The sequence below is a fragment of the Ursus arctos genome, unplaced genomic scaffold (genome assembly GCF_023065955.2).
Source record: "Ursus arctos isolate Adak ecotype North America unplaced genomic scaffold, UrsArc2.0 scaffold_36, whole genome shotgun sequence".
NCBI lineage: Eukaryota > Metazoa > Chordata > Mammalia > Carnivora > Ursidae > Ursus > Ursus arctos.
This window is the reverse complement of record NW_026623050.1, coordinates 15,628,398-15,654,478: the sequence shown is the minus strand read 5'-3', so window position 1 is coordinate 15,654,478 and position 26,081 is coordinate 15,628,398. Positions and strand designations below refer to the sequence as shown.

The window sequence follows — 26,081 nt, the reverse complement described above, 5'->3', positions numbered from 1 at the left end:
GACGTTTAACCGCTGTGCCACCCAGGCGCCCCCGGATTGATAATTTCTTGGGCAGTTTCTGTGTTTTGCAGATGGAAGGCCATGAAGCTGTGACATTGTTATATTTCCTATAAATGATCTTCCATTGTAATCAATTATTATATTGCATGAATACAGTTTTTTAAAGTGGTGGATTTCTGAATGATGACTATTTCCCCAATGAGGTTCATCTTGAAAAAATAGGAAATTATAACACTTTCAAAACTCTGCACATGAGCTTTTCAGTGGCATCTCCTAATGTCTTTTTAAAGTTGATGTAACCCAGATGTTAGCTGCTCCCTTTTCCTTCTCTTAAAGCTCCCTCAGAGACATCCCCTGCCCCTTTCCCCATAAAGGCATTAGAGAGCAAGGTAGAGTTGACTGAAGATTTGAGTGGGGGGGAGGATAGAAATTAGCAAGTTTATTTTACACACCCCACAACTAACACTGTGAAATCCTATTTTAACATTTTCTTCCCCTTAGTTCTCTTTCTCTGCTGATGGCCTTTGTAATCTCTCCTTCCCCCATTCAGTGCTCAGTGTAGTTGGCTCCAGTCTCTTCTTTCAGTGTTTAGGGCCCCTCATATTTATCTCCCTTTTATTACTCAAAGTAATTTGGTTCTTCCTTGGCTCTGAACTCAAACTTGTCACAGCTGCTTAACCAAAATAGAAGGCTCTTCTGTAACTAGGACCCACTTCTCTTAGATAATAATGAAAGTAAAAAATACACCAAACTCTATGTTACATTTAAAACTTGATTCTCTCTCTTTTTAAAAATAGGTTTATGCATCTCTTCTCAGTTGTCATAGGATTTCTTTTGGAGAAACAATCCCACACCTAAGCCACAAAGGCATTTTAATTGTTAGAACATTAATGAGGCAAAGCTTTCTTAAGATCTTAAAATCTGAAAGTTAAATGAGATCATAGTATTATAGTGAGTAAATTTGGTTTTCATCAGAGCCCACAGGTTGTCTATACCAAACTAAACAAATGTTACTAACATTGTCAATTGACTACTTATCATTAATTAACTATACATACATTTCTACTATAGTGGCATTTTCTTTAGATCTCCTGAGATAATCTCAATGGGTTAATTTTTTCCATGCATTTTAGATTGGTATACTATCTGTTGTGGGTATAGAATTAAAAAACTTAAGACTATAAATAAAATATAGAAATTTCTCTTGACTCCATCACCCAGATCAGAGCAAACTACAGTGTGCTTGTGAAGGCATTTTATCACTCCCTTTCCTCCTCCATCTTTGCTTTTTCCTCTCTACTCCTATACACAATATTCATTTTAAAAATACTTGAGATTATATTATATCCTCTTGTTGTGGTTTGAACGTGCCCCTTCCCCCTGTGAATGATCTATTTTAAAAAAGGGGTTTTGCATATATAATTAAGGGTCTTGAGATCATCCTGGTAATCCAGCCACAAGTGTCTTCATAAGAGAAAAGAAGGGAGGAAGATACACAGAAAAGATTAATGTGAAGATGGAGGCAGAGATGGGAGTTTTACAGTCCCAAGTCAAGGAATGCCTAAAGCTGCCAGGAGCTGGGAAAGAGGCTGGAACAGATCCTTTCCTAGAGCTTCCACAGGGAGCACCACCCTGCTGACACCAGGACTTTGGACTTCTAGTCTGTAGAACGGTGGGGGAATAAAGTTTTGCTGCTTTAAGCCACCCAGTTTGTGGTAATCTATTATAGCAGATCTAGGAAAATAATACTGAGTTGTTTTTCGCTTTTAATTGAGAGATTCTACATTTGATCACTTGTTCATTCTTTCACTCAGTACACCTTTATTAAATGCCTATTATCTGTGAGGCAGAATGCTATATGCTGGGGATGCAGAGTTAACTAAGACATAATTTCTGCTTTAAATGCAACATCATACATATATGGTATGCAACAAGCTTATTTCTAGAATTGCCATGATGCTCTCACGTTTCATTGTTTTTGCTGATAGGTAAGATAAGTGAGCAAAAATGACTCATTTTATTAGGATATCCAACTTTCAGAAATTCTCATCAGTACATAGACTCTGTAGATAAATGTATGCCAGGTAGTAGAAAACCTTGGTAGTGTTTGGGAAGCTGGTTGGAAATGGTGCCCTGAAGCTGTAACTCAAGGGAACATTAGACTACCTTTAAACTTGAGTACTCTTCTCAAAAACTAAGATCTATTTCACTATTTCATATCAGGAATTAAAAAAAATGCTCTCTACTTGTTGATCTTTGGTGAGGATTAGATGTGCGATAGAAGAAAATTAAGAGGTGCACAGAACATAGAAAGTAAAAGTATTGATCTCTAAGCTAGATTCAAAGACTCAGAGGAACCTGTGATATTTGGGGGCTGTAAGAGTGATATTGTCAGCAACTTTGGGAAAGAAAACTCTGGCAGTGGCATTGTGTACCAGTTTCTAGAGACAAGGAAGAAAAAGTGAAATTGAGATCGTGATGCTGAACAGAAGGAATGAAATGGACTCTAACGATGGAGAAAGAATAGATTTTGAAGATGTGAAGAATGTTGATAGTATTTTTTAATGGAAAATACATGATGCAATGAATATGCTTTCTGTAAGCTTTGGAAAAGAAGCAGCATTTTTTCATAATCAGTACCTATTGGATCCTTTTTTAAATTGAAGTATAATTAACATATAGTGTTATATTTATGTTAGTCATTATGTTAACATAATGATTAACAATTCTATACATTACTCAACACCCATCCTCAACCACCTCGCCTCGGGTAATCACCAGTTATTCTCTGTATTTAAGAGTTTATTTTTTATTTTATTTTATTTTTTTTAAGAGTTTATTTTTTTGTCTTTTTTTTCTTTGTTCATTTGTTTCTTAAATTCCACATATGGGTGAAATCATATGGTGTTTGTCTTTGGCTGACTTATTTCAGTTAGCATGATTCCCTTTAGGTCCATCCATGTTGTGAATGGCAAGATCTCGTTCTTTATGGCTGCGTGATATTCCATTGTATATGCGTACCACATCTTTTTTTTGGATTTTAAATGTGACTAGAGTCCAATGTTAAATTCAGTATGGGGGAGTTCCAGGGGAAAAGAAGGAAAGTGCAACATTGAGAAATGGAATTGAGGCTGGAGAGGGCTTCATGGAGAACACAGGAGAATTAGTGAAGATTGAAGGAGCTGTTTTGTCAACAGTGGATCCATTTCATTCAGCTGATCTGCTTTGATCTGTGTCAATCAGCATGTGCTGGGGCGTCATCAGGGACATGAAGTGGAAGTTTTATAGGGGCCGTGAGGAGTGGCAGGGATCCATGTTCACCACTAATCTATTCATTCACCTATATTTATGTAACACTGGTCTGTTCCAGCCACTGTGCAGGATACTAGGGTACAAGGATTATTAGGACCCATGTTCCTTCCTTTAAGGAGCCTGAAATCCAGGGGAAGAGGGGGACAAATAAACAGACTTCTTTTTCAGCAATAGATACCATGATAAAAGGAAGCAAGAGTTGCTTTGGGAGCACCCACATGGGAGGACTCCCTGGTAGCAGGGATATTGTCTCAGAATAAGTCATAGAAGAAAGATCAGCCATTGAAAAGGTAATTGAATAGCGGGCTGAGAGGAAGGGAGAGAAGAGGAGGATTTGGGAAAGGTGCTATTTTTAATTAACACCTCATGGAATTCTTATACTGAAGTTTGAGTACCATTGGGCCAGTTACTTCAAGGTCCCTCCCAGCCCCCAAATACTATGACTCTGATACTCTTCATTCAGCTTTGCCGTGATAGCGAGGTGCCAAAGAGGGGAAGTCAGTGAGTGGCTCTATAGGATAAAGAGATGTAATAGAAAATGGGAGGTTGGAAGTATATGGATGGATCAGATGGTAATAGTGGTGATGAAGATGACAATTATGTTGATGGTGGTGGTGGTGGAAGAGAGGAGTCAGATATAAAAGAGAAAGTTACAGAATGGATTGGGGGAAAGAAGAGAGGAACTTTATAGGATCTTCCAAGTGCTAGAAATGCAGTGAATCCAAAGAGATATGATCTCGTGCCATCATGGAGCTTAGTGTCTGGGAAGGGGGAGGTAGACTTCATAAAATAATCATGCTAAGTAGAGTATAGTTACATGCTGAAGGAAATGCTGCTAAGGGAAAGATTATGGATCTAAAGAAAGGTTTTATGTGGGGGAGGCCCTGCGGAGGGAAGGAGGATGGTGATTAGCAGGGATTGAAGCAGAGAGAGTATGACTGAGAGAGGAGCAGTGTGAGATGAGGCTAGAAAAGCAGTCAGAGGCAGGACTTGAAGACCATGCTAAGAGTTTGCATCTTTTCCCTAAGAACAGAAGGAATACATAGAAGGATTTACCTTTGGAAAAGCTCATGCCTATTTCATGGGAGAGAAGGCAGTGGAGAAGCTCCAGGAAAGATGTGGAGAGAGGTGGTTGCCTACTGCTGTACTTGTCTGTCTGTCCTTACAGTACTGTGAGTTACTGGAGCCTGAGATAATCTCCGTCTGCCTATCACCTAACTTAACAATGTCCTGCATGTAGTCAGTGCTCAATAATTATGAACCAAATGCATTTAAGTTAATTAAATGAATCATTTTGAGGCAAGATCAGAATTTCTTTTAGTTATTTACCTCTTCCCCCCGCCCCCTTCCTTCCCTGCAGCTAATGTGGAGTAAGGGGAGGTATCCACATATTGTGTGTTCGGTGCACATCGTTGTCTGCCATCATTTCCACTTGACAGTGCTGTCTGCTTTGGGATCATTGGCTACGAAACCCATCTTTAATCCAGGTGCCCTGGGTTACTGGGAGTCTCCCTGAGATTGCTGTACCTTACCATGCATGGGACTGTGTAAAGAAAGAGAGAGGATTAGGTTCATCTGGGCCTCATTTCTGAATTAGCAGAGCTCACCGAAGCAATGCTTACTGTTTCTTTTTGCAGCTATCCCCAGATTGTAGCATGTCAGAAAAGCAAAAACGTCATAACCTGGGTGCCCAAGACACTCGAACAGAGAAGCAGAGATGGGCTTCTTTGTGTTTGCATCAGATGTTTCCCTCTGGCAGGACTTTCTGAATTGCCTGGCTAACGAATCCTGTTAATCCAGCTTGCCTCATCTGGTTACCTTACCCCTTTCCAGGCATTTGTGTTCAGACATACTTTCCCTCTTCACACTGCTAAATTTAAGGCTTAATTTTCAAATCAAATGCTCATCTGGCTGACTGCCTGGGAAATCACATGTGGAGAGCTCATAGACTCAGGCAGGGAATTGTGCCCTTCCTTCTGGGGAGTGGGTCTGGAAACCATATGAACTGTAAATAGTTTTAAAATGTAAAAAAGTAAAGCTTTCTGCCAAAAGGGGAGAGCTGAGGGCTTTTTTTTTCCCCCTCTCTAGACTTAGTTATTAGGTATCTGTTGGAAATTACTGACCTCTACCATATAGCCTGTTTACTATCTCTATCAGCTGGGGCTGGACCAGCCAGATTTAACCCCCCCGAGGACTCAGCTCTGCCAACACTTGCTTTATTAGAAATGGGTTCTGGGGTCACAGCTATGCACCATAAGTTGTCAGGTACACGATTTTAATAGAAATTGCCTTACTTCACCTAATATTTCTTTCTAAAAATGGGGTGATGGAAATAGGTTAATGTTTTTTTAAAAATAACAGAGCCTAATTTCCTAGTAAGAACAAGAAAAAGAAAAAAATAGGAAAAGGGTCATGGCTTCCTTTATGTGCTCCCCATCAGGTAATAGGACCTGCTACAACATCACCTCTCACTTTGAGAAATATTGCTTAGCATATGTCCTATTTTCTTTGTTGGACTTTTTCCTTTTTCTTCACTTGGTCCTTCATTACAGAAAGTAGTTCCATAAGACTCTTATTCTTCTTTTCTTTGCCTTTGGCCTCAATTCTTGTGGGTGTTGAGGCACAGAGATGTTGTCACTCTTTCTTATGTATTGACTAACAGAGATACCCGTCATTCTGAATTGGCAAATATCTTCAGATTCTCTTTTTTATCTCTTCTGTATTCCAAATTTAATCCGTTCTCTGTATCTCTTTCTCACTCTCCTTTTAGGGGTAAAGAAGAAAGAACACGGGAATCAAGATACAAAGTGATAGGAAAACAATATTCAATATAGGCCTTTTTGGGTTGAGAACACTTTAGAATATTAGATGTCTCTCTTAGAGATTATAGCAGAGTTCATACAAATAAATATGCAAAGGACCATAGCATAAATGCTTAGAATTGGCATGCAAATTTGTTGATGTTGAGTTTCAAATCTGGTGCTGATAATGTTGAACTAATATAAGTTCTATTCAAATGGTACCTAATTATTGGCCACCATCCCAGGCATGAGACCTCCCAATTAACCGAGTCAAAAATGCAATTCCCAGCAGTGACTCTTGTGATTAGGAAAGAAATTCAGAAGAGAGAAGATTGCTTACACACATATTTAAATACATTTTTTCAGATAACAAATAAAACCATAAGGTCTGAAACCACTTGATAGCTAGAAAACATAGAGGGCTTGGGGAGAGTATGAGGCCGGCCTGTCATTGTTCTGAAGGAGAGAAATTTTACCTTGGAGAACAGTGGAGTATACAATATAGAATGCTTACCAGAAAGTGATTAAAAGGGCAACTTTCTGACCAAAAGCTTTCATCTTCCTAATAGAAAAGACCAGAGTCTACTCCAGGCAGAAAGTCATCATCTAGCTATATGCAGGAAGCAGAAAATTCTAGAGACTTTGGGACTTCAGTAATGTTAGAGAGAAATAAAGGGATTACATTAGAGGGACTTTATCAACCCCTTTCCTCTAAAATATGAGAAATGGAAACACCATTTGATATATCAGCCCTCACCCCAAGGCTGTAAGCTGTTCCAGGGACTTCCAGAATTATGGTCTATGTGGCATGGGGCAGCAGATGTGTAAGGACCTTCACCAAGTCAAATTTACCTTCAGGGTCCAGGGATAGTGGATTAGTTTGGGAGCTCAAATTCATTTGCTAGGTTGGGGCATGGGAGAATGTTGTAGTTCCTGCTCATACCCCAAACCTAATGGCTTGAATTGGAAAAACCGATGGGGCTCAATAATAGAGCCAATCTCACTGGGTCCAGTTGAATTATTATTCCAGTATATTAAAACCAGACATATGGCTGTTCTGAACCAAAAAAGAATGCTTAGGTTTATGTTAGTTCCCTAAATATGCAGTATCTTTAGTGTACCAAAGATGATTAATGTGCCATTGCTTGTTTTATGGATTCACAATTTGTGGAGGAGGGAGATAAACAAGTGGATAGTTTCAATATGATGTGTATGATGATGGGGGTATTTACTGCCATGCAAGTACTGAAGACAGGTACTTAGCCCGGTCTGGGGGTCAGAGGAGAATTCCTGGAAGAGGTGCGTCTTTAACTAAAATCAATTAAAAATGTAAGAAATCTAGAACAGTTAAAATTTCTACTTTTTAGAGAAAAGTATTATCCCTCACCTCTGTATTTATTTGGTTTCTGCAAATATGCATATATGCAAAAACCCATGCAATATATACAATTTGTATTCCACTTTTTTTGACATGATAACTCATATGGCATTAAACATTTTTTTGGAAAACATTTTTAATAGCTGCATTGAATGTTCCCCTATTGTTGGATAATTAGTTTGTTTCTAATTTTCTTGTTTTTGTAAATAATTCTCTGAGGCACATCTTTTATAAACTTCATATGCATTTCTAATTATTTCTTTAGGCTATATTTCTAGGGAATCAACATTGCCTTTTTAAAAAGATTCTTAATACATACTGTTAAATTACTTTTGAGTAAGTTCGTGCCCATTTATCCTTGCATTTGAACAAATGAGTGGTTTTTTTTTTTTTTACAGTGTCATTGCAACTTTGAGTATTATCTTTTAGAAAATCTAGGCCAACTAGATAAGTATAAACAGGTATCTCGCTGTTTTAAAAATTAATTGGTTCCTACAGAGAGTGATTATTATTTTTTAAATATTTATTAACTCTCTTTTCAGTAACTTACCTATTTATATTCATAGCTTATTGTTGGTATATAGTATTTTTGTTTGTGTGTTCTTTTTGAGAATATAGTTTAAATTTTGTCTCCTAATAAATTCCTCCAGTGGGAAACAATGGCATTGCTATGTGGGTACAGAGATAGTGCTTCAGATTTTTTGCTGGTGTAGTGTGCACATTGAATATAGTTCCTCTAAGCGGGACCAGGTTGTACTAAGCCATCTACATTCCTGACCATTTTCTTTCTGTAAAATAGCTCAGATCAAAAGATATTCTTACTGAAAACTCCTTAGTAACTTCTGTTCCCATTCTTTACATCAAAGCACCTATTGCAATCAAGCTTCCAGCTAGCCTTTCTGTCATTGCCTATACTCCCACAGAACTGCTTGCCTTTCTTAAACCTGTAATATGCTCTTTCTCTTCTACCTTTTTCATCCAACAGGGCTCAGCTCCTGTGCTAATCATCTCTGGAAATCTCTTCACTATCTATGCCAGGCAGGTGGAACAATCAGTACTCTGTGCTCCCACAGGCTAGAGTTAACCACAGCATTTTATTTTATTTTTTATTTATTTATTTATTTATTTATTTATTTAAAGATTTTATTTATTTATCCGACAGAGATAGAGACAGCCAGCGAGAGAGGGAACACAAGCAGGGGGAGTGGGAGAGGAAGAAGCAGGCTCATAGCAGAGGAGCCTGATGTGGGGCTCGATCCCAGAACGCCGGGATCACGCCCTGAGCCGAAGGCAGACGCTTAACTGCTGTGCCACCCAGGCGCCCCAAACCACAGCATTTTAATACTTAGTTCACTTTAGGCTTCCCATTGACTGTGAGCCTCTTCATACCAGAAACTACACTGTATTTATCCCCAGTGCTCGGCCCTCTGCCTGAAATATAGGAGGTGCTCCGTATTTGTTGAAGTCAGCGGAATCTGCTTACTCTTTCAACCAGCAACGTACATTCATGACATAGATAATAGTAAAGAAATTGGAAATTTAAAGACATGAAGGAAGTTGGCATCCCTGTGGAATGTGCATCTTGCCTTATACCCATATGAAATATAAGTCAAAGGCTAACACTTTGGGAAAAATGAATAATGCTATTATTTTCTAAACTGTTAAACTTTGCCTGAAATGATTCATCCTACCCTTACCCTCTCTCCGTATTTTGCAGTTACCTCTGCTAGACTTTCTTAGGGCCTCCCCAGCAGGTGTAGCCATGCAGAACTGTTACTCACTTCAGCCCCAGAGCTAAGCATGCTAAGCATGCAGCATGAATGACCATGTAAATAACTAATCCATTCAAATATTTACTGAATAAATACATATTGAACCGGGCACTGTCCTGCATATTGGGGATACAAAAATGAGTAGGACAGACAAATCCCTGCCCTTAGGGGCCTACTATAAGGGGAAAAGACAAGTAATAAGCAAAATATAGGCAAATAATATGATTTAAGGTAGTTATCACTACAACAAAGAAAATAAAATAGGATAATAGAATAGAGAGTAATGGGATTAGAGATGAGGAAGTGATTTCAAGTAGGGTGGCCAGAGAAGACCCTTTGAGTAGATGAGATTTGAGTTGGGAGTAAGCTAGCCATGCCAAAATCTTGGATAAAAGGAAAAACAAGTATAAAAGCACCAAAGTCAAAATGAACTTGATAGTAAGATATCTACTTTGGCTAAAGTTTTGTGATAAAAGGGAGTTCTGAGGAGTTGGCAAGAGTGAAGTTTTGGAGGTCATGGTGGGGAATTCTAATTTTATACTCAATGTAATGAGAAGCTATTGGAAGGTTTTGGTCAGGAGAATTACACAGAATGACAAAGATTTCTCTGGCTGCTGTGTGGACAATGGACTGTAGAGAGGGGAAAGAGCAGAATTAAGATAACAAATTAGGAGTTTCCTACCATTGTCCAGATGAGATGATGCCATGGACTTGGTGGTAGTAATGTAGGATTAAAAAAAAAAAAGAAAGAAACATATCTTTTTATGGATTTTCAAACACATGAAAATAGAATAGTACAATGAATTCTTATTTAGGTATGACTGAGCTGCAGCCACGAACTTTCTCCTACTTTTGTATCCATTGTCACTTTTTATATTCTGGGGTATTATAAAAGCAAATCCTGTATGTCATATCACCTTATCAGTAAATATTTTAGTATTTGTCTTGAACAGATAAGGGCTTACAATATATTTAGCCATAATACTGTTACTATACCCAATAAAGTAGCAGTACTCCCTTCATGTCATCTAAAACCCAAAGATTAAAATGTATTTTGAGTGTAGAACCAATAAAAGTGCTGCCATATTGGGTGTGTGTGAAGAGAGAAATTGGAGGTCCATGGTTCTTAGCTGAGGTTCTAGGATGAGAAATAACTGGGAAGGAGGTTGCTATTACGGTAGTGTTTGTTTTATTTATTTATTTATTTGTTTATTTATTTGGATTTTTTCTTTGATTAGACTGGGAGACCAGAATTCTATTGAGATATTAGTCATTCTGCAGAGATGTGGAATGGGTAGTTGAAACTCAGTGAAGACTGAGAATTCATCCTTTGATTTAGCAACTTGAAGAGAGGTTGCAGTTGGACAGTTGGAGAAAAAATCCTGATTGGAGAAAGCATGGGCAGTCAAGAAGTGGGGACACTGGATATAGATAGCTCTTTTGAAGACTTGAAGTAGAAATCAGAATGTACCATCCTTATAATGAGATACTTTATAAGAACAAAAATAGTCACAGTACTTTATATATTATTTTATAGTTTGCAAAATGTGTGCATACTTTTATCTTACCTGACATTCACAGATGTCTTGATAGACAGGTGTCGAAATGTCAAATGAGTTTATCTTATTTTAAAGACCTTAGTGTTACGAATAAAGAGACATTCTGAGGGATTGCCTGAGCCAATTAATGTAGGTCATAGAGGGAAACTTCAATTTTGGTCAACTTCTTGCCCAAGTCACATGGCTGATTGGTGGTGAGCTTGGACCCAAGTCCACGTCTTCTGATTCTACCGACACACACTTTCTACCATGTTACATTGTTTCTTTCATAAATAGGAGATCAGGATTCTCCTCTTTAAGAATGTAAGGATTTTTAAGTAAATTGGTTCCAATTTCCTGTCCTTTCTGAATAATATTTCTTCTGAAAGTATCAAGATTTTCCATACAATGTCATCTTCAAAGGACAGTCTTTACTATAAAATGTCCAAGATTTTGTTTAAACAATCCGTTAGGATTTGTTCCTTCATGAATCTGAAACATTACCTTGAACTTTGTCTCTCTTCGCAATGAACGTGTCTAGGGTACAAAACTGATGACCCAATGAAAGGAAGCATTCTAGTAATTGTGAGCAATAAGATTTATCCTGGTCCTGAGAGAAATATAAATGACATAATGGTTGAATCCTCAAAAGGGGGAGATATTTTACTCATGACCACAAGTAATGCTGACTGAAATCTGTTGGCATGATGTTAAGTCATGAGAAGCCAAGTCTAGAGGGACCACAGTAATACAGTCCAGGCATATAGTTTTCTGATGAGCTCACTGTATAAGGGGACAAAGCTGGGAATATCTTGAGGAATGAAAGTTAATATATACTTTATTAGACAATCTCTGGTCTATCAGTTTTTTTGCTGGGCTTTTGATGACAGCTTTATGGCAAACAGTCGAATACTGAGATCATTCTCCTGGAATACAGGTATTCTTCATTGCTGACTGAAAGAATATCCACTTGCTCCAGGTATCAAAAGGCAAGGATGATTTAACTGGTGTTATTTAAGAGCCAGATTTATATTTTCCCAGAAGTCTGTAGGTTCCTTAATAACTACAGTCTGTATCTAATTCTGCTTGTTGCTCTGACACGCAGCCCCTGGCTCAGTGTTCGTTTTGCAGATATGGAACAGTCTTGAACTCACTAATGAAGAGTTATGGTACTTCACATGCTACTGGATGATGATCTAATTAAGAATTCTACCTGCGTACTATCCTATTTCTGAGAAACTCAAAATGATAAACATTACGACCTACTTTAAAGTAATGTTTAAAAACTTTCTTAAAAAGTGTTTAGGACTTAATGTGACTATAAATCTAGTAAGTAAATAAACTCATGATCTTCCAGTAATATCCATAGCTGTGCTTTGTGCCACAAAATCAGGAATCCTATTTCCAGAAATATTACGTTCTCTGACTAGAGCAAATCAAGTCACACAAGAGACACCATTGCTTTATCTATATTGGTATGGCATGTGTTATTACTTGGGATGTCAACCAACGAATATTGCTTTCTTTTTTAAATTTTCAGTTAGTCACTGTATAGTACCTAATTAGTTTTTGATGTAGTGTTCAGTGATTCATTAGTTAAGTATAACACCCAGTGCTCGTCACAGCACGTGCCCTCCTCAATACCCATCATCCTGTTAACCCTCCCCCCACCCTCTTCCCTTCTGAAACCCTCAGATTGTTTCCCGGGGTCCATAGTCTCTCATGGTTCATCTCCCTCACTGATTTCTCCCCCTCTGGATTTCCCTCCCTTCCCCTATGGTCCTCCGTGCTATTGCTTATGTTCCACATATGAGTAAAACCATATGATAATTGTCTTTCTCTGCTTGACTTACTTCACTTAACTAATATTTCTTTTCTGGCTTAACAGACATTTGGTTCTCTCTTAACCTGGCCCCACATAGGAAAATTGATTAAAAGTAGCAATGGAAACATAATATAGGTCTTTTATCTTGGAAGCAAGATACTCAGGTTTCATTCTCCTCCACTGGGAGCTATCTTCTTTTGGGGTGTTTTTTAAAAAGAGTTGCTTGGCCAAAGCATATTCTCTGATTTCTCAAAATAAGGTGTGGCAATTTAAATATTTTATGTATGTATGTATTTTTTGGGGTGGGAGAGGATCTCCAGCCCACTCCTTGCTGAGTGTGGAGCCAGCCTGGGGGCTGGATCTCAGGACCATGAGGTCATGACCTGAGCCAAACCAAGAGTCAGATGCTTAACCAACTGAGCCAGACACCCCAAGATGTGGCAATTTAGATGAAGAGAACAGTTGATCTACTCAGGCTAAGGTGATGTCTTGTAATTTTTTTTCCATCAAAATATGTTCTTCATATGAGGAGTATTTCAGGAATAGTGGTTTTTCCCCCCCCCCATGTAGACATTCTAGGATATTTGGGTAGTCAGTGGTTATCAGAATATTTTTTAATGATGAGCTACTAAAAATTTATCTTTCAACCTCATTTACTAATCATTGGAAAAAGGAGTGACTTGGACAACCCAAAGTCGTACAGATTTTTCTCCAAAAGTCATAGAATGGAGTGGGGAGTACAAAGGCTCATGGCAGCTGCTCATATTGACTTTATAGAATTGAAATTGGAACTAGAGGAAGGTGAAATAGTTTAGAATTGAAAAGGAATATTCTGATTACAAGAGCATATCAATAGCAAAATTGGGAAGTGGGCTCTCAGTTTGTAATGGCTGCTCTATTGCGCCACCCACAGTCCCCTTCCAGACTGCAGAACGTATTTCCCCAGCTACCAGGAGTGCTGCCTATATACAACCCTCAGCTGTCAGTCCCTCTCAGGAATTGCCATCGGCTGAGGAGAGCTGTTTTGCTCAAGGTCACCCCTTCTTGCTGGAGTCAACAGTGCAAGGTATAATGGTCTGACCCCCCTTGATCCAGCTCTGAAGGCCTGTTCCAGCTCCAGAGCTCCCCATAAAGTTGGCTGAGCTTTTGTTGTGATAGTATCAACAGCCCAGCTCCTCCCTCTGCCCCTGTGTTTCCTTCACTCTCCCACAGGTGCTAATGCAAAGAGAACTTGCCAATAAACTTCTTGCACACAGATGATCTTCTGAATCTCCTGCCCAGAAATCAGGCTAGACCCAAAGAGGTCTGTTTTCTCCATGGTCAATGTGAGGCATTTCCTTCATTCATATATGAGAGCAGATGTCATAGTCTTCCTGTGAAATAATTTTCTTCCAATTTGCCTGTGGTCTCATCATCAATTAGGCATCTGTGAATAGAATCCTACTAAGAGGGGCGCCTGGGTGGCACAGCAGTTAAGCGTCTGCCTTCGGCTCAGGGCGTGATCCCGACGTTATGGGATTGAGCCCCACATCAGGCTCTTCCTGTATGAGCCTGCTTCTTCCTCTCCCACTCCCCCTGCTTGTGTACCCTCTCTCGCTGGCTGTCTCTCTTTCTGTCAAATAAATAAAATCTTTAAAAACAAACAAACAAACAAAGAATCCTAAGAATTTACAGAAGACAGGACATTAGGAGGCTGATTCACAATGGTTTCAGTTTGGGGAAATGATTAAAGAGAATACACTTTCTGCGCAACTCTCAGTAGGCTTATTGTTCAGGTAAAACTTAGTGAATCGATTATTCTGTTTTGAGAATAGGAAGGCTAAATTGTAACTGTGTTTGTGCATACAAATAACGCCAATAGAACCAGCAAGGATTTATTTAAATAGGCAAGACATTTACAAAATTGATTACTTTTTCTTAGCAAATCATTAAACTAAATTATCCATGCTGAAGCACTACATCTTTTATCATCTTGCCTTCTCCCCCCCAACCCCCCCACCCCGGGGCAAATTGGTACGAGAGCATCTTCAGCAGCTGATCTCAGACCTCCCTGTGTGACTCTGCCTCAGCATAAGCACTGTGTGAATAAGACGGGAGGAAGAGGAGGGGAACATCTGCATTTTTCAAAATAAATAGATTCCAAAGATATGAGTATTATGCTCATTCTCAATGTAATGAGATCCTGTTCACCAGTCTGTTGTTAGAGCATTAGGGCCAAGCTTTATGTCTTATTCTAGGGTGGCTCTGACAGCAGTGGAATTGGAAAAATACAGAAATTGCTGCTGTCCACTGAGCATTTGTGTCAGGGAACCGTGACCGCAAGCTGTTTTGGGATCAGCAGATATTAAATAACGGTAGTATGTACGTTGCTGCGATCAAATCCGTTCAGCTCTTTAGGGTCCATTTTCTTTCTAAAGAGGCAAAACATAATAATCAGTGAAAATGTAGTAAAAAAAAAAAAAGAATAATAAATATAGATGTGTTAAGAACATGGGCTTTGTAGTCAGATTCAGGTTCCAGTCCTGGCTCTGCCACTTACATGTGGCCTTTGAAGAGTTTTCTGTTCTTCTATTTTTTCCTCCCCGGTTATCCTTTAATCAATCTATGTAATGCCAAAAATTCAAACAGTACACAAAAGTATACCGTAAAACGAAGTCTCTCTTCCATTCCAGTTTTCCTGTTCATTTCCTTTCTCTAGTGGCAATTACGGAATAGTTTCTTGTGTATCTTTCAAGAAATTTTCTATGTATGTAAGAACCGAGTTATGTGTGCGTATGTCCTTCCCTCAGACCACAGTTAGAATCTTGCCATGTGTATGCAGTGTCCTGCACATGCTTATTTTTAACCTAGTAATGTAACTTAGAGGATATTTTATATTAGCACATGTAGACTTATCTTATTCTTTTTAGTGATTAAATTGTATTTATTTCATTGGATGGATGAGCCGTAACTAAATAGGTGTACCATGGTACATCTGTCTTATCCTTATTAGGGGGAATTAATAGTTTATAACATAATACTGCAGTAAATATCCTTGTACATCCATCTTTAAGCACCTGTATGATCTGTTGTTTTTAAGTGAAATATCTATTTCAAAGTGTGTGGGAATAAAATTTTTTGATAGATGTTGCAAGATAGGGCAAATGTCTCTCTCTCTCTCTCTGAACCTCAGTTTTCTATTCTATAAAATGGGAGTAGCAGTAGTACCTATCTCGTGGGGTTGTTGTGAGGATTAAATGAGATAAGATACACTTCTAGTGTGGCCAGATGTAGGAAATTAAATACATCCAGTTAAATTTGAAGTTCAGATAAGCAATGATAATATTTTAGTGTAAGGATGTTCCAAATATTGTATAGGGGCACACTTATACTAAAAATTATTTGTCGTTTATCTGAAATTCAAATTTAATTGGGTGTCACTTGTATTTATTTGGAAACCTTGTACATGAAGGCTTCAGCACAGTCACTGGCATACAGTAAGCACTAAATAAATGTTGGTTGCTATAATTCTTATTAGACATTCAGGGAAATGCTGTCATTCAACAAATATTTTTGGCAATAATGATTCTGTGTTTATTAATTTTCATTCAGTCAACAAGCATTTATTGAGTGCCTGCTAGGGATTAGGCATTATTCTAGGTCCTGAGGATACAGTGGTGAGTAAAGCAAGATCTGTATGGGCAGGAGAATATTTTTGTAAGTTATAGATCTGACATGGGCTTGAGATGAAAGAAGAAACCAAACTCATTGTACGTGGTTTGACTGGTTAATTAGGGGAGATCAGTTATATTGACCTTCTTCATTGTCTCTTTAATACTCCAACGTGTCTTCTGTAGCTTTGAGGAAATTCTCTTTTCAGGAATCTATGTTGCTAATAGGAGTCACAAGTATTAGAGTATGGAAAAAAATGACAGGAGACTTGAGCCCATTGAAGTTCTCCTTCTGCCCTTACGCTTCAGCAGTGGGCCTGGTATGTTGCTCAAAGCAAGTGCTTGATTTCTAGCTTCTAGAACTAATAGTTCAATGACAGCATGGAAGGGGCTATCTACTCGGAATTATGTTTTCTCAAGAAGTTTCTCAACATAGCCTAGCGCTCTGGATGTCTCATCAGCATGAAACAGATTGAGACCAATTTATCAAACAATTACTACATACAGTTGCATCTCTTACCATCTTTTCTCAGAACATCAGAATGTCTGATGTTCTGAGAATAGGTATATAATTAGTGGGTGTATTTTTAAAAGTTCCTTCCTCAAAGTAATTCTAGTTGCCATTCTGTGGTAGTTTAACTTCAAATGTTTTATGGTGACTTTGGAATTTAAATTTCATAAATCCCTTTCTGGAATTTTGACTTATTATTTAACAACTGGCCTGTGAGTTTACTAAGCTAAAGTCTCTATCATGACCACAGCTATTTTAGAAAAGCCTGATTCAAAGAACCATTAACTAGGTTATTTCAAGACCTGAAATAATTATGTGATGATACTGAAAATTGAAGCTTATTTTAAAATCTTGGAATTTCTGGATTCGGTGCAATGAAATGAATTTACTTGCTTTCAGAATATGCATATATTGTAATTCTTTTATGAGAACAGAAGGGCTTTCCCTGACAAAGGTAAAGGCAAAGTTTGTGGGTGCCAGTCTGTGGAGCCAGGTGTCCTCATCACAGCCCATGAAGCCAGCCCGTGTCTCCCTCGCAGAGCTGTGATGCAAGCCTGATTCAAACATGAGCCCCAGAAACAGCTGCACCACACATGGAGAGACAGGGAGTGTGTTTTCAGTGTTTCGGGATGATGATGAAATGCAATTACTATACAAGCTAAAATCTCAGAAGAAGTCTAGCAATATTTCAAAGATGAGCTTTAAAGCAAATCTTCCCGTCCGCCCCTCCAGTCCTGCTGGTGTGTCTTTGATGTTGTGTCATCAGTGGTGTTAGTAGTGGGCAGGACAATAAAAATGGTGGGATTTAAAACACAGATGATTTAAATTCACTTGCAGGTCTTTATCAGTTTATGCTTGTTTGGTAAGTTTGGATACTTTGTAGATATGACCCTGAGTGCTTACTGAAATATACCTTTGAGATCCTAGTAGTTATAATTACTTGCCAAGATAGAATAGGAAGTAATATTTTTTATTTTTTATTTATTTTTTAAGATTTTATTTATTTATCTGACAGACAGGCAGCAAGAGAAGGGAACACAAGCAGGGGGAGTGGGAGAGGAAGAAGCAGGCTCCCAGCAGAGGAGCCTGATGTGGGGCTCGATCCCATGACCCCGGGATCACGCCCTCAGCCGAAGGCAGACGCTCAACGACTGAGCCACCCAGGCGCCCCGGAAGTAATATTTTTTAAAAACCCTCCTTTGATTGGGGTTACCAGATTTTTTGACAGATATATATTCAAATAAGGGGTTTAGCCAAGATATCACACATGGCCTACTGTAATTCTCATGGATACCACCACACTTTTACTAATTTCTTTCCAATTGCTTTGGTTTTACAGGGGGAGATAATAAGATACTAGACTTGAGAAACAGAATTTATGTGAGAAAACTCAGGTTTTGGTTTGTTCTCCCAAATAGTGGCTGTTGCTATTTATCTATTCAAACTTAACTATCAAACATGCATTTTGAAATGTGTAAGAGATCCTGTAGGGTTCCCTTTTTACTTTGATTGATTTTCCGTTTGGGAGGAAGAGTTAGGGTGCAGTCCTTCCTGGAGCTTACAGTGGATAGGAAGGAGGAATAAGTTCGGAAATGAAGCTTAATATCATCCGAGCTTCTCCCTAAAGCAGATGCACTTTCAGTCGAGACTTCAGGGCAATTCAGTAGCAGTGCATTCTGCGTAAATAAAGACATGGTCTCTATCTCAGTCCATTCATATCGACCTTTATCTGAGAAACCGTCCCCGGAGAAATGCCACTAATGCTCCAAAGGAGGCGGTATCCGGGAGAAATAAACCAGCACGTAATCTGTATCTGTAAAAATAAATAAAATGAGATTTAGAAGGCTTCCTAGGTTGTCCCATTGTTGTCGAACTAGATAAAGTGCAGAAAAGTGTGGCATTAGAAAAGTGATTGAATTCTGGCTAGAGATGAAAATGCTGCAATTGAAAACTTTCCAGAACAACATGTACTTGGATCTGTATTAAAGAAAAATTCTTTGAGTGCTTAAGCCAAATGACCCAGCAGGGTTGATAGTGTGAGGCATATTTCACAGTTGTATAAATATTTAAAACTGTTTTCCAGCCTATAAAACAAGTAAATTAGGTTTTTGTTTTTTTTTTTAAACTGCAGAATGAAATTAACCCGCCCACCTTAACTTGTTGGGCAACCTGTCCTTCTCATCCCAGCCTTCTCTCTTGGAAGAGACTTGCTGGGAAAGAAGCGTGAGGAAGGCTTTTAACTCAGAAAACAAAGCTGGTTTAAGTTTCAGAGAATTTCTGAAGGGATGAATAGCGTCATGGTATACTGCCACAGGTGGTCCATTTCCAGATGGCCTGTGTCCCCAGTGTGTCACAAGGGACCCAACCAACTAAACACAAGAGCTCTTTATCATAAACCCTTTTGAATCTGGTGAAGGGTAAATGAGGGGCTCCATCATATACGTAAGCCTAAAAGAAAGCAGGACAGCATCTCGGCGAGGTTGTTCTCAATCTGAGCTGTTGGTCCTAGCCAGTAAAGTGCCCCCAAGCCTGTCCTTCAGCCACAGTGTTTATGGGTGATTGGTAAGTGTTCTTTCTTATTGAGTCTTCCAAGGCTGCCTTTATCACTCGTTGTTCATGTCCTTTCCAAAATTCTTATTCTTTTTCTCTTATGTGCATTTTAGCTATTGCCCTGGACCAATTTCCTTCGCCTCTGGTTAAACAGACTTTGGAGATAATGGCAGTGATGTTTTATTTCTATATTTTTTAATATAGAGTCTGAAAAAATGACTGAATTTACTGCTGCCACCCCCCCCCCCCCATCGCAACTGGCCATTGTTCTGGTCAAGGAAACACAAGCAAGAGTTAATAGCTGGTATATAAAGCTGGCACCATGGGTGATGGAAAGATCACGCAGCCGAGAGTTAGGCATCTTGAGTTTAGTCCCAGGGATAACCCTAATTTACTGGGTATCCTTGGGCGAATCACTTGACCTCTCTGGGCCTTAGTTCTCACATCACTCGGGTAAAAGACTTTGTAATGTAAGGTCCTTTGAATTTAACATTCTAGAAAAGTCTCATCTGATTCTGTTATATGATGTACCATTGTGAATACATTCCTTTGATTTTTTCTCTGTTCTTGAAAACAGTTAATTTTGTTTTTGTCCTTAGACTGCAGAATGAAAAATGGATGAATGTCAAAGTGGGAGACATCATTAAATTAGAAAATAACCAATTTGTTGCTGTGAGTATTTAGTACTGTTTATTAAAGAATTTATCTCAGATTAAAATAGCATATGTACTGAAGTATTTACATTTGCAAATTCGGTAAGTCTGTACTAATTCATAATTAAGAGAATACCAGAATGTATTAGTAAAAAGTCTCAATTATAAAATGTCGTTAAGAACATATTGGTTAATTACTTTGATAGCATGGTAACTCAGAGAAGCCTGAATGATTATCTGTTTTTCAACTTCCCTTGTGATCTTTTAAATTAACAGATACAAAAGATTTTAAATCAAGCTGCCAATCATTTCATATAAATAAGAGCTTTTAAAATGCTCCAGGGTATTTTAAGAACAGCTTTTTTTCTCACCTATTTTGAGACCTGTCCCTCAGTAATAGGATTATTACTGTTAATTTGCAATATAGTTGAGGACAATATATGCTTCTTCCTGAGTAATTAGAATCAGAAGATGTCTATTGATCTGAACTAATAAAATGCTACTTATGGAGTTTTGCTTTGTATATCAAATGCACTATAACTTATATTCTCAAGCTGCCTATGTTACAATTTCCTTGCTAAAAGTCAGGGGGTCAGTTCAATGACTATAAGATATGTGATGAACTGTAGTTCATATTAAATGAAGGGGAATAAAAAGCTAACCAGATCAGAGATTAAAAACTCAAGTTATTGGGGCGCCTGGGTGGCACAGCGGTTAAGCGTCTGCCTTCGGCTCAGGGCGTGATCCCGGCGTTACAGGATTGAGCCCCACATCAGGCTCTTCCGCTATGAGCCTGCTTCTTCCTCTCCCACTCCCCCTGCTTGTGTTCCCTCTCTTGCTGGCTGTCTCTATCTCTGTCGAATAAATAAATAAAATCTTTAAAAAAAAAAAACCTCAAGTTATTGTAAGTCTTTATGTCAAATACATACTAGATTACTTATGAAAATTTTTGTGTTCAGTGCAGTTTTATGTATCAAGCTGTGTTCTTCATTAAATTTGAGACATTTTCCCACAGGAAAAAGACATTGCCCCAAGATCTATTTACAAGAATAGCTCAGTTGAGATTCCTAACCATTCCCTTTCAGAAACAGTCTTCTTTCATTAATGTACCATCTGTATATATTGATACCCTGGAACAGCCTATGCTAAGGAGACTACTCAGTGGACAGGCCAATTACAAAAAAGCTCACCCTCTAAAGAGAGAAATGTTTATTTCCCTAACAACCTCAATTCTTTGGAAAATAGCTGAGAACCAAAAATAAGCACAAAGGTGTTGGCATAGCCAAGACAGAGGTCTCACAGTCCGTGTTCTGTGGCCTGGGCTCCTTATATGTCAAACAGTCTGCTGGGTTTTCACATTTTACGATTGACCCTCAAACATGGGTTTGAATTGTACGGGTCCCCTTATATGTGTTGTGTTATTTTGTGTGTTTTTCCCCCTGATATATACAGTATAATACTATAAATGTATTTTCTCTTCCTTACAATTTTCTTAATAACATTTTCATTACTGTAGCTTACTTTATTGTAAGAATAGAGTGTATAATACAGCATACCAAAATAAGTGTTAATCAACTGTTTTTATGTTATCGGTAAGGCTTCTGGTCAACAGGGGGCTATTAGTAGTTAAACTTGGGGGGAGTCAAAAGTTACAGATGGATTTTTGACTGCATGGGGGGTTGGCGCCTCTAACCCCCATGCTGTTCAGGGGTCAGCTGTGTTTCCTTTAATATTAGACACAATTTAAATGAGCTTATCCAACTTATTTTCCAGCTCATTAAAGCTTAGCAACAGTATGTTAGGGGGTGGCATCTGTTAGAAGAACACACCCTGTAGGAAAGATGGAGCCAGACGCAGGTATCCTTTGTTATCTGACAGTAGAGCATATCTATGAAACCTTAAATAACTCAGCATGGCATAAAGCAAAGACACAATTACCATTAGTTGATATGGACAACTCTTTGAGTACTCCCAGACCCCCAAAATAATCTCTTAGGCCTTTCTGATACCTTAGGATACATCTTGCTAAAGGATGCACAAAGATAAAGCAGAAATGTTCACAGACCATTCAAAGCTATGGCGGCTTGGTGCTGAGGTGCTGATAGTTCCCCAGGAAAGAGCTTGGTGGGGCCACTCTTGTTCTCCGGTGCACATTACCTCCGTAAGGGTTGGCTGCAAAGCAAAGGCTGAATGCTGTTTTTGCTTTTCCTTTTTTTCATAAAAGTAAAAATCCTTTTCGGATTTCTTTTGGTTAGTGAAAACAAGTACTAATGTAGGTGGAGTGAAGTGGTATAATGCAAACATTCAGAAAGCTGGGGATACCTGTATAGTAGAAGGGCACCGAAGGGGGAAATTGGGTTAGAACTGAGTCTGCTCCACTCCTGCAGTAACAGTAGTTTATCTTCTCTGCCTTTCGTTTCTTCATGTGTCACATCAAGGTGCACTAGACTATTATATGATCTCCAAGATCACTTCCAGCCCTATGTGCTATGATTCTCTGAACTGAGATGACTAACGGATTCTTGAAGGCAAAAAGCGCATTGATTTGCCTGCTCTCTCATACCCAGTGCCGTGTTGGGTCATAGGGGGCAGAGAGTAAGTGTCAGCTGAACGAATGAACGTCAGTCTTTTGGAAGAAAGAGGAGGGAAACATGGTTATAAACTTTAAAAATTCAGGGTGTTCTGGATCAGTGGGGTACTAATACACATCTCTGTGCTCTAATTAAGAAAAGATCACTATATTCAGAATTCTTTGCTTAAGAAGAAAGGGCTTCATGTAAATTGTTTTAGTTCTACGTTCAATTAAAATGGTTACAGTGACAGAGTTTTGCTGAAGTTAGTTAACCTTAACTGTTTTTTTTATAAAACTGCCATACATGGAATTCTAAGAAATATGCATTAAAAAAATTTTTTGGCAACTACTTTCTGCCAGAAATGGTGTCAGATTATAGAGGAATTAGCAAAAATAAAAGTATGCCACGCATTTAACTATTATTTTATTCGGAATTGAATATTTCAGTAGCAATGCTAGATATAGTCCTACCTTAGGTATTCATAAAGTCCGTGCATTTAAGGAGCCCCCTGTACAAGCTCTAACAGGGATAAATATTAGACTGAAATCACTTGTTCGCAAATATTCCATACTCTGCTGTGTGCATTTATCACATTCTTTGGGGTGAGTCCCAGAAAGGCAGGAATCAAATGTGTGTCTCAAATCTCCTAACTCTGTAGGACCTCATGGCCAGCTTATCTGTGCTCCCACTTGCCCACTAGCCTTGATATTCTAGTTGTATTTTCCTTGGTCTTCATTCTTAGTTATATTTTCTATGTTATAGTAAATGTGCTTGTGTGCTCTTGCAAAGCCGGCTATGGAATGAGGCATGGAAGGCAAGTGTAAGTGCAAGTATCAGGTGGAAGAAAACTAGTTCAGTGGGCATATCATTAGCATTGCTCTAAGATAAATCACACATGTAGACAAGTTTCCATGAAGTCAGTGACCCGTGTGTCCCAGCGCTGTCCAATAGAGCTTTCAGCAGTGAGGGAAATAGATCTTTGTGCTGCCCAGTGTGAAAGCCAACAGCCCCATGTGGATACTGAGCACTTGAAACGTGGCTAATGCGATTGAGAAACTGAATTTAAAATTTTATTTAATTTTAATTAATTTAGATTTTTTTAAACAGATTATTTATTTATTTGAGAGAGAGAGACAGAGACAGAGAGGGAGAAGTGCACGCCCAGCTGAGCAGGGAGCCCAATCTGGGGCTCCATCCCAGAACCCTGGGATCACAACCTGAGCCTAAGGCGGATGCTTAACCGACTGAGTCACCCAGGGGTCCTAATTTAGATTTTTTTTTAAGTTTAGATTTAAATAGTCATATGTAACTTGTGGCTACCTGATTGGATGGCACAGATGTGGCCTTTTAATTGTGGCTACATGATGGGATGGGAATGCTTACTCTCCACTCTTTCCTAGGTCTCATTCTTTATATTTTCACTTGGAGGGACAGCCCCAAAATAACACTTTGAGCTTCTTGAACTTCCTTGCCCACTCCCCTCTCCCAGTAGTGACTTCTCCGATTGCCGTGTTTGGGGGCAGGGAGTGTGTGCCTGACCCAGAGCCTCCTTCCTTCCCTTTCTCTTTGGGTTCTGCCTGTGCGCACAGTACATTCTGGCCTGCTCTTCATCCCAACAATTTTACAGGAGCAGATCCTCGGGGCGGGGGTGGTAGGAGGGTCCTGGTAGTTGAGAGCTTCCCTTGTCTACAGCTAGATGGGTCTAAAGGTCAATTATTAGCAAGCCCATTTAGCCCACGGACCTATAGTCTGGTCTCCAGCAGCTTGCTTATTTTGTTTTGTTTTATTTTATTTTAGAGAAAGAGTGAGTGGGCGAGGGTCGGGGGTGGGGGAGTGGTGGGAGGGTGGTGATGGAGGAGCAGAGGGAGCGGGAGAAGCAGACTCCACCCTGTGTGCAGAGCCTGATGCAGGGCTCAGTCTCAGGACCTGAGATCGTGACCTGAACTGAAATCAAGAGTGGGACGCTTAACTGACTGAGCACCCAGGTGGCCCTCCAGCAGCTTTATTAAAAACAAAGATGAAATTTTTATCTCCACTGATCTCGGTCTGACTCCTACAATTAGAGCTCTAGTGGTTTAATCTTTGCGTAAGTGAGGAAAGGGGTCCTCCAAATGCCAGAACTCTGTGGTGTCTCTTGATTAGCTCGCTTTATTCAAAGTTTTTTTGTGTCTAACTCCTTGGCACCTACAAAACTATTTTTAAGGGCAAACAAATGTTTTTATGGATGAACTGCTGTAATCACTTGAAGTATAAATACACGTCCCGCTCCCTGAGACTTAACTCATTTAATCTCTACAGTAGCTCGATGAAAGCAGGTTATGTACTATTGTTCCCATTTTACAGATGAGAAAACAGTGCCATCAAATAGCTTGCCGATAGGAGAGCTAGGAGTTACACCCAGGCCATATGGGTTTGGACCCCACTCCTAATCGCTGCCATATGCCGCTGCTTACTGTAGTAAAGCTGTCATCCTAATAGCCTTGAACCTGGGCGTCCGGCGATAGCGCCTTCAGGCTCGGACGCCGAAACTGAAGCGACCAGAGCATGTTGTACCTAATTCTGGTGCATAACCTCTAGCTGTCCGCACTTAGAATTCTAAATTCATTTATGTCAGCCGATCGGTACGTTTTAAGCGAGGAAAGGAGCTTGCCTGAGTTGGCCAGTTTAGCTGGCATATTCAGAAGTTATTCACCTTTATTTTCCAGATAAGGAATCCTCACTACCTCCACTTAAAAGAAATTTTAAAACATGTTCGGGCTGAATTTCCACAGCTCGTAGTTTTATTTTGGGACAAGGGAGAAAAATGTAGAGTGTGATTCAGTCACTGCAAGGAGACTGACTTAATTAAAAGAACCGAGTAAACTGTTAAAAAAACACACTACAAAGATCTTGACACTGCCAAGACTTGGGCCCCAGGAACCAGGCACATCTGCCTCTACTTGACGGAAACGATCTTGTATTTTGGTTTTCTTATCTGGTGGGAGAAATAAACCCCTTACTGGGCATGAGCATATTTGAACATTACACGAATTTAGTGTTTAGCTTATTGTATACCCTCACCCTCAAAATAAAGGCATTCATGTTTTAGATGTTTACAACAGTAAAGGTTTTGTTTTAAAACAAAGGCATTCTTTGGCTCCGTGGATTGGAAATTTCACCTTGAGAAATGAAAGAACTAAGAGAGATGAATGTAACCTAAGCTAAACTCCAGTCCTAACCAAGGGTGGGCTTTGGCTCTTTTTTGACCCATCTAATCTTTCCTAATCTCTGACTCATCTCATCATTGCTAGCACCTTGGTCCTTCCAGAGAGGCCCTGTGGCGGTCTAATTGCCCTTTTTGTTATTTAAATTTTATGGCTTCAAGTCAGAGTTAACTTGTTTCACACGAATTGTTGTAAAGACAACGTATTTAAAAATACGTGAGACAGTAGAAAGTTGAAAATTTCCAGAGTAAGATTTTTTTTTTTAAAACATTTGTCTAAGCTGTAGTGAAAAAGAAGCTTCTTGCTAAAATTTAA

At 39.1% G+C, this 26,081-nt stretch overlaps 1 protein-coding gene across 3 annotated transcripts in view; it reads left to right on the top strand.

Moving 5' to 3' along the window:
- Positions 1–26,081, top strand: part of ATP8B4 (ATPase phospholipid transporting 8B4 (putative)) — a 226,417-nt gene that overhangs the window by 87,500 nt on the left and 112,836 nt on the right. For all 3 annotated transcript variants that reach the window (XM_026518454.4, XM_026518456.4, XM_044391066.3), the window contains exon 7: positions 19,937–20,009. In XM_026518454.4, coding sequence (XP_026374239.2) covers positions 19,937–20,009 — 73 coding nt within the window. The remainder of the gene's footprint in view (positions 1–19,936; positions 20,010–26,081) is intronic.